A 9,962-nucleotide genomic window follows, 5' to 3' on the forward strand; every position below is an offset into this window, starting at 1 on the left:
GAGCAGTGTTGCCATTCTGGCTATTTTGTAGCAAATCGCGCTATTCTTCAAAGCGATGTGCAATACAAATTTTTAAGATGCTATTAGCTATATTTTCAACTATATTATAAGAGATGAGTTTAAATTTAATGGAATAAGTTTATAAACAACAGTTTCGCGAAGAATGGACAAAGTCCTCTCAATTTAAAGACTGGATTCGAAGAGTCGAATCGGACAATATGAGAGCAATTTTCTTTAGTGTAAATGCAGTATTTTTGCAAAATTGCATGACTTGGAAATGCATGTTGATACAAAAACACACAAAAGTGCGTTTGGCGTCTTTGTATAAAACCCCAAAATTGTTTTTGAGCTACAATACTACAAGAAATAAAGCAGTGAATGAGCAGACGGCATTGTGCTTGTATCATTGTTAAAAGACACAGTAGGTTGCGCGACGAGCAGCTCCGTTAGTTTTGATGTTGACTAACAGCTCTGTTGTGACGTCAAATTTTCAGATTGTGCTCTGTTATACTGGTTGAAGCTTGGCGGGAAGCAATGATATAGCCAATATGCCAGCAGGAATGGTTGATGAACAACATAATTAACTGAGCTATCAACATCAGTAATGTTTATTTATGCCAGTTTACCTACTTATAGTACTCTGACATGTCAGAAACTTCCGGTGGAACGACATAAATTTGGTGTATTAATTAAAATATCGAAAACTGAGCATGATATGAGTATTGAAGCCTAAGGAAACATATAATCGGCCTTAATCACTATCAAAAACCTTGGTGGAAGCTAACAATGCTGCGTATCATCTATGGCCATGAGATTCGTAATAAAATGAATGAAATTAGTACATATAGTCATGAAGATTGATGGGAAATGCATAATACTTAGTAGTAATTCTTTAGTTTTACATAGCTGCCTGGAAAACGACTTACAGTATAGAAATCTAAATATTGTCTGATGCGTGAATCTATATAGAACTTGTGCCCAGCCCGTTTGATTTACTCTACTAGACTTAAAAGAAATAACAGTGTCGAAATCGCTAGAATTTCATACAAGTTGAACGCGCGCGCACCACTTTCTGAAATAGTGACGTCACGCTGTGAAATCAGCTGTTCGTTTTGCATAACCTACTATCACTCAATCATGATGTTCAATGTGTAGTGGCATCAAATTCATTTGCATTGGAACATACAAAGCGACATCTACTATTTGTAAATAATATTGCCCACGCTCATCGTCCATAGACAGACGGAGTGCTACAATCAAGTATAATGTATCTATTCAATGAATCGTCGGCTGGGTCCAATATGACGGCCACTGGAGCGGGCGGCGGTGCGCCTGGCAACGGAAGCGTCAGTGACGACTGGCGTGAGTGCGGGCCTGCGCAACCAACTCGTGGTGCAGGCGATCTTTCCCTCAGATCCGACCACGATGCAGGACAAGCGCATGCACAATCTGGTCACGTACGCTGAGAAGGTGGAGAAGTACATGTACGAGATGGCCAAGAACCGTTCTGAGTACTACCACCTGATGGCCGAGAAGATCGACGACATACAAAAGAAGCTGAAGAAGATGCGGCTCAAGCGCAAGGCGCAGCACCAGCAGCAGCTGCTGTTCTAGATGCAGCAAGGCGGCCCCAATAGCGGCGTCGTCAATCCGAAATCTGTGACCAACGAGCAGTGCAAATCGTAAAAATTCCTAAGCGGCTACAATACTTTTTATACTCATTCACGAAAGTGAAATGAGTATATTGGTTTTGTGCAATGCCCGTCCGTCTGTCCGTATGAACACAGTTTATTTCGGCGCTATTGAAGCTAGAGGCTTGAAATTTGGAACATATACTCGTGTATACCTCCGATTTATAGAGTTAAAATTTTTGCCGAAAAATGTATTTTCCGATATACCAGAAATCTTATTAGTTGATGAGCTAGATAGCTGAAATTGGGAATGTAGATCCGCGTCGACCATCCAAGATCACGAGCTAGGCGAATATATCTACGCCCATTGGGGGCGTGGCAAATCGGATACAACTGTATCTCATGCTAGAATGTTAAAATTTTACACGTGAGCTAATGATTATGATTATGTTATGATATGATAAAAATTGATAAAAGTTATATGTATACGCCTTTTGCGGGCGTGGCAAATCGGCCCTGAAGACAGTGATTCTTCAAATTCAGCTATATTTTGGAACTCAAGTTTGGTATATATACTCGGGCTGACCAAGACGAAAGAACTTTGGTGGATATACGTCCGCCCACAGGCGGCTTGGCAAACCGCAAAAACTTATATCTCTTAAGCTCTAAGAGCTAGAAGCTTCAAATTTGGGTAGTTAAGTTACTGTAACCTCCTCTATCGATTCCCCAAAAAATATTGTTACGCCTCTTTAGGATTATGACATATCGAAAAATACCCCGTATTTGTTTGAGCGTTAGCATCAAAATCTTAAAGTATATATATTCTTGATCAGGGCGATGAGCTGAGTCTATATAGCCCTGTCCGTTCGAAATTTGGCATGCATACTCGGGTATACCATAAGCAGTACAAGTTATAATTTTTTTTTTCGATAAATCCGATTACTTTTTATCGAGAATAATCGAAAAATAGATTTTTTTTTTAAGCCCTATTTGAACACTTTAAGACCTGGATGGAGACTTCAGATTTACTGTATATAAATATGATGAATGAAAACATTTTATAATCAACAGATTTTGGATACCACGCCCCCTTTGCCCCCAATTCGCAAAAGACGTATCTCAAGTAGTAGAGACTTCTGCTTTGGAATATACACACATTTAATTATTTTAATTACTTTCTGAAAGTTTCATTAGGATTGTATGTCTACAAAAATAAATCGTTCAACTAATAAATTATTGTGTATGTAGATTGGTGGGTTCAGGGTATCTCCTAGTCGAGCAGTCTCGACTAGAGCACTCTTGCTTAAACATCAATAAGCCTAATATAACAAGAGACAGATTGACTCTGATTTGTCCAAATACGATATACAATACAACATTATATCCATATGGATTCAAACTAAGGTATACATAAGGCATACATACCTCAAGATCGAGATTTTGAGCTATGTATGTATGTACACACAGTGAGTAACATTAATATTCGGTTTTTTTATTTTTCAACTTCAAACGTCAAAAATGAAATATTCATTTAAATTAAAAAGTTTAAATGCCAAAATTGAAATATTACCTTTCCGATGAGATAGAAATTAATATAGTAATATAATATAATATATTAATATTCGGTTTTTATACCCTGAACCCATTGAAAATAGGAAATCAGGGTATAATGTTTTTGTTTAAAAGTATGTAACAGGCAGAAGGAATCACCGCAGACCCCACAAAGTATATATATTCTTGATCAGCACGACGAGCTGAGTCGATATAGCCCTGTCCGTCTGTCCGTCCGTCCGTCCGTCCGTATGAACGCCGAGATTTCAGAAGATATAAGAGCTAGAGAGCTGAAATTTTGTGTGCATACTCGTGTATACCATAGGCAGTACGAGTTTGCTTAATTTTTTCGATAACTCATCCGATAACTTTTTTATCGAGAATAATCGAAAAATTGATTTTGTTTTTTGAGCCTCATCGGAGTACTATTAGACGTGGAGACTTCAGATTTACTGTGTATATACATATGATGAATACAAACATTTTGTAATCAACAGATTTTGGATACCACGCCCCCTTCGCCCCCAATTTGTAAAAATAAAACGTCCGTCCGTATGTATGAACGCGTCGATCTCAAAAGATATAAGAGCTAGAGACTTGAAATTTTTTTCCTAGGTCCGTGTGTATCACGCGCATATCGAGCTTATCACTAAAAATCGATAACAACTCCCGATATTTTATTATCGATTAAAAACCTTATCGAAAGTTAGTTTTTTTTTATATCTTCTACACCTTTAGACCTAGAGCTTCCAAATTTTAAATGTAGACTTATGTGTATTTTATAGAATTTCGATTTTTTTTTAATTTACCCCCCACCCCTAAATTCACCCCATTACCCTCACTTTTGTAAAAGGCGTATTTCAAGTACTAGAGACTTCTGCTTTGGACTGTACATACATCTGAACAATATAATTAAGTTCTGAAAGTTTCATTAAGATCGTATTCGTATTATATTGCCCGCACTGCAGCGCAGCCCAAGTGCAGTCGCTGCTTACTGCGCAGTTAGCAGAGCGCGTTCTAATACGTGCGTGTGTATGCATAAACGAAGTGTAGAGTGAGTAGATATCAGATTGGAGGGTTCAAGGTATCTCCTAGTCGAGCAGTCTTGACTAGAGTTTTCTTACTTGTTCTTTTTATACCCTGAACCCATTGAAAATGGGAAATCAGGGTATAATATTTTTGTTTAAAAGTATGTAACAGGCAGAAGGAATCATCGCAGAACCCATAAAGTATATATATTCTTGATCAGCACGACGAGCTGAGTCGATATAGCCCTGTCCGTCTGTCCGCCCGTCCGTCGGTCCGTCTGTCCGTATGAACGCCGAGATCTCAGAAGATATAAGAGCTAGAGAGCTGAAATTTTGTGTGTATACTCGTGTATACCATACGCAGTGCGAGTTTGCTTTATTTTTCGATAACTCATCCGATAACTTTTTTTATCGAGAATAATCGAAAAATTGATTTTGTTTTTTGAGCCTCATTGGAATACTATTAGACGTGGAGACTTCAGATATACTGTGTATATACATATGATGAATACAAACATTTTGTTATCAACAGACCACGCCCCCTTCGCCCCCAATTCGTAAAAAACGTATTTCAAGTACTAGAGACTTGTGCTTTAGAATGTACACACGTTTTGACTATATGATTACGCCCTAAAAATTTTATTAAGATTGTATGTTTACAAAAGAACTTATTCACCAAGTAAATTCTCATACTATTACCCATACTGCAGCGCAGCCTAAGCGCAGTCGCTGCTTACTGCGCAGTTAGCAGAGCGCGGGCGCGTGAGGGTGGATGCATGTGTATGTATGTGTGCGTTCATAAAAGAAGTGTAGAATGATAAGCATATCAGTTTGGAGGGTTCAGGGTATCTCCTAGTCGATGCAGGACAAGCGCATGCACAATCTGGTCACGTACGCTGAGAAGGTGGAGAAGTACATGTACGAGATGGCCAAGAACCGTTCTGAGTACTACCACCTGATGGCCGAGAAGATCGACGACATACAAAAGAAGCTGAAGAAGATGCGGCTCAAGCGCAAGGCGCAGCACCAGCAGCAGCTGCTGTTCTAGATGCAGCAAGGCGGCCCCAATAGCGGCGTCGTCAATCCGAAATCTGTGACCAACGAGCAGTGCAAATCGTAAAAATTCCTAAGCGGCTACAATACTTTTTATACTCATTCACGAAAGTGAAATGAGTATATTGGTTTTGTGCAATGCCCGTCCGTCTGTCCGTATGAACACAGTTTATTTCGGCGCTATTGAAGCTAGAGGCTTGAAATTTGGAACATATACTCGTGTATACCTCCGATTTATAGAGTTAAAATTTTTGCCGAAAAATGTATTTTCCGATATACCAGAAATCTTATTAGTTGATGAGCTAGATAGCTGAAATTGGGAATGTAGATCCGCGTCGACCATCCAAGATCACGAGCTAGGCGAATATATCTACGCCCATTGGGGGCGTGGCAAATCGGATACAACTGTATCTCATGCTAGAATGTTAAAATTTTACACGTGAGCTAATGATTATGATTATGTTATGATATGATAAAAATTGATAAAAGTTATATGTATACGCCTTTTGCGGGCGTGGCAAATCGGCCCTGAAGACAGTGATTCTTCAAATTCAGCTATATTTTGGAACTCAAGTTTGGTATATATACTCGGGCTGACCAAGACGAAAGAACTTTGGTGGATATACGTCCGCCCACAGGCGGCTTGGCAAACCGCAAAAACTTATATCTCTTAAGCTCTAAGAGCTAGAAGCTTCAAATTTGGGTAGTTAAGTTACTGTAACCTCCTCTATCGATTCCCCAAAAAATATTGTTACGCCTCTTTAGGATTATGACATATCGAAAAATACCCCGTATTTGTTTGAGCGTTAGCATCAAAATCTTAAAGTATATATATTCTTGATCAGGGCGATGAGCTGAGTCTATATAGCCCTGTCCGTTCGAAATTTGGCATGCATACTCGGGTATACCATAAGCAGTACAAGTTATAATTTTTTTTTTCGATAAATCCGATTACTTTTTATCGAGAATAATCGAAAAATAGATTTTTTTTTTAAGCCCTATTTGAACACTTTAAGACCTGGATGGAGACTTCAGATTTACTGTATATAAATATGATGAATGAAAACATTTTATAATCAACAGATTTTGGATACCACGCCCCCTTTGCCCCCAATTCGCAAAAGACGTATCTCAAGTAGTAGAGACTTCTGCTTTGGAATATACACACATTTAATTATTTTAATTACTTTCTGAAAGTTTCATTAGGATTGTATGTCTACAAAAATAAATCGTTCAACTAATAAATTATTGTGTATGTAGATTGGTGGGTTCAGGGTATCTCCTAGTCGAGCAGTCTCGACTAGAGCACTCTTGCTTAAACATCAATAAGCCTAATATAACAAGAGACAGATTGACTCTGATTTGTCCAAATACGATATACAATACAACATTATATCCATATGGATTCAAACTAAGGTATACATAAGGCATACATACCTCAAGATCGAGATTTTGAGCTATGTATGTATGTACACACAGTGAGTAACATTAATATTCGGTTTTTTTATTTTTCAACTTCAAACGTCAAAAATGAAATATTCATTTAAATTAAAAAGTTTAAATGCCAAAATTGAAATATTACCTTTCCGATGAGATAGAAATTAATATAGTAATATAATATAATATATTAATATTCGGTTTTTATACCCTGAACCCATTGAAAATAGGAAATCAGGGTATAATGTTTTTGTTTAAAAGTATGTAACAGGCAGAAGGAATCACCGCAGACCCCACAAAGTATATATATTCTTGATCAGCACGACGAGCTGAGTCGATATAGCCCTGTCCGTCTGTCCGTCCGTCCGTCCGTCCGTATGAACGCCGAGATTTCAGAAGATATAAGAGCTAGAGAGCTGAAATTTTGTGTGCATACTCGTGTATACCATAGGCAGTACGAGTTTGCTTAATTTTTTCGATAACTCATCCGATAACTTTTTTATCGAGAATAATCGAAAAATTGATTTTGTTTTTTGAGCCTCATCGGAGTACTATTAGACGTGGAGACTTCAGATTTACTGTGTATATACATATGATGAATACAAACATTTTGTAATCAACAGATTTTGGATACCACGCCCCCTTCGCCCCCAATTTGTAAAAATAAAACGTCCGTCCGTATGTATGAACGCGTCGATCTCAAAAGATATAAGAGCTAGAGACTTGAAATTTTTTTCCTAGGTCCGTGTGTATCACGCGCATATCGAGCTTATCACTAAAAATCGATAACAACTCCCGATATTTTATTATCGATTAAAAACCTTATCGAAAGTTAGTTTTTTTTTATATCTTCTACACCTTTAGACCTAGAGCTTCCAAATTTTAAATGTAGACTTATGTGTATTTTATAGAATTTCGATTTTTTTTTAATTTACCCCCCACCCCTAAATTCACCCCATTACCCTCACTTTTGTAAAAGGCGTATTTCAAGTACTAGAGACTTCTGCTTTGGACTGTACATACATCTGAACAATATAATTAAGTTCTGAAAGTTTCATTAAGATCGTATTCGTATTATATTGCCCGCACTGCAGCGCAGCCCAAGTGCAGTCGCTGCTTACTGCGCAGTTAGCAGAGCGCGTTCTAATACGTGCGTGTGTATGCATAAACGAAGTGTAGAGTGAGTAGATATCAGATTGGAGGGTTCAAGGTATCTCCTAGTCGAGCAGTCTTGACTAGAGTTTTCTTACTTGTTCTTTTTATACCCTGAACCCATTGAAAATGGGAAATCAGGGTATAATATTTTTGTTTAAAAGTATGTAACAGGCAGAAGGAATCATCGCAGAACCCATAAAGTATATATATTCTTGATCAGCACGACGAGCTGAGTCGATATAGCCCTGTCCGTCTGTCCGCCCGTCCGTCGGTCCGTCTGTCCGTATGAACGCCGAGATCTCAGAAGATATAAGAGCTAGAGAGCTGAAATTTTGTGTGTATACTCGTGTATACCATACGCAGTGCGAGTTTGCTTTATTTTTCGATAACTCATCCGATAACTTTTTTTATCGAGAATAATCGAAAAATTGATTTTGTTTTTTGAGCCTCATTGGAATACTATTAGACGTGGAGACTTCAGATATACTGTGTATATACATATGATGAATACAAACATTTTGTTATCAACAGACCACGCCCCCTTCGCCCCCAATTCGTAAAAAACGTATTTCAAGTACTAGAGACTTGTGCTTTAGAATGTACACACGTTTTGACTATATGATTACGCCCTAAAAATTTTATTAAGATTGTATGTTTACAAAAGAAGTTATTCGCCAAGTAATTTCTCATACTATTGCCCACACTGCAGCGCAGCCCAAGCGCAGTCGCTGCTTACTGCGCAGTTAGCAGAGCGCGGGTGCGTGAGGGTGGATGCATGTGTATGTATGTGTGCGTTCATAAAAGAAGTGTAGAATGATAAGCATATCAGTTTGGAGGGTTCAGGGTATCTCCTAGTCGAGCAGTCTCGACTAGAGTCTTCTTACTTGTTTTTTTTTTTTTGGTTTTTTGTGTAATTTCGGATAATTATGTTAAATATACTATATTAATTTCTGTCATCGGAAAGGTAATATTTCAACCTACAATTTGGCATTTAAACTTTTTAATTTAAATGAATATTTCATATTTTTAAATTTGCATCGCTTTGTTGGTCTCAAAGGTTGGCAGCACTGTCAATGCATTAATCACTTGCACTAGTACTGCAATATTTTCATTAATAACGTTTGTTCTACATGTCGCATATATGTAAGTGTTATGTGGGCAGTGGCATTAGTCATTTGAAAATTCAAAGCGACATCTACTATTTGTAAATAATATTGCCCACGCTCATCGACCATAGACAGACGGAGTGCTACAATCAAGTATAATGTATCCATTCAATGCATCGTCGGCTGGGTCCAATATGACGGCCACTGGAGCGGGCGGCGGTGCGCCTGGCAACGGAAACGACAGTGAGAAGGACTGGCGTGAGTTGGTCACTGCGGACCTGCGCAACCTACTCGTGCACAAGCTGATGTATGCGATCTTTCCGACCTCAGATCCGACCACGATGCAGGACAAGCGCATGCAAAACCTGGTCATGTACGCTGAGAAGGTGGAGAAGGACATGTACGAGATGGCCAAGAGCCGTTCTGAGTACTACCACCTGATGGCCGAGAAGATCGACGACATACAAAAGAAGCTGAAGAAGATGCGGCTCAAGCGCAAGGCGCAGCACCAGCAGCAGCTGCTGTTCTAGATGCAGCAAGGCGGCCCCAATAGCGGCGTCGTCAATCTGAGAAGATCCTTGAGATACAGGAAGAACAGGAGAACCGCTAAAAGCCTTAGGAGATACCCTGAACCCTGCAAGCGAAAATTCTGCACATCATGTATGCACACATATATGTATATACATATGTTACAAATAAATATGGTTGATTTATGTGTTGTTTGGCGAACTCTAGCCCCCTTTTCTGGTTCCCCTCCGAAATAAAAGGCTTGTGCCTAGGAACACGACCATGGTACACGGCATGATACGGGTATTTCGAACAGTCTCTGGGGTGAAATTACTGTCAAAAGATTCCTGTAGGCTCTCGCATAATTTCACATCCGAAGTATGTGGATTTTGGGCAACTGTGGAGACCGTGTTTTGTTAATATTTTAGGCCGGCCTGATCTGCTTTCTGGAGTTATTTGTGCGTAATTCATAATAATATTTCTCACACTAGACC

General features: G+C 38.8%; 1 protein-coding gene across 3 annotated transcripts; it reads left to right on the forward strand.

Moving 5' to 3' along the window:
• The first annotated feature begins 1,161 nt into the window (after window positions 1-1,161).
• Window positions 1,162-9,674, forward strand: LOC149090763 (histone lysine acetyltransferase CREBBP-like). Of its 3 annotated transcripts, none has more exons than XM_089264690.1 (2): window positions 1,162-1,346; window positions 9,213-9,674. In XM_089264690.1, the coding sequence occupies exons 1-2, from the start codon at window positions 1,266-1,268 to the stop codon at window positions 9,489-9,491; spliced, it is 360 nt and encodes a 119-aa protein (XP_089120816.1). In that variant the 5' UTR covers window positions 1,162-1,265; the 3' UTR covers window positions 9,492-9,674. The 3 variants fall into 3 exon arrangements, with proteins under 3 accessions (XP_089120816.1, XP_089120817.1, XP_089120815.1); XM_089264691.1 differs by lacking the exon at window positions 1,162-1,346 and having other exon boundaries at window positions 8,924-9,219; window positions 9,292-9,674; XM_089264689.1 differs by lacking the exon at window positions 1,162-1,346 and adding an exon at window positions 8,936-8,998 and having other exon boundaries at window positions 9,093-9,674.
• The last annotated feature ends 288 nt before the right edge of the window (window positions 9,675-9,962 follow it).

Source organism: Drosophila navojoa, chromosome X (assembly GCF_054131105.1).
Source record: "Drosophila navojoa isolate 15081-1374.11 chromosome X, UAZ_NAV_1.0, whole genome shotgun sequence".
Lineage (NCBI taxonomy): Eukaryota > Metazoa > Arthropoda > Insecta > Diptera > Drosophilidae > Drosophila > Drosophila navojoa.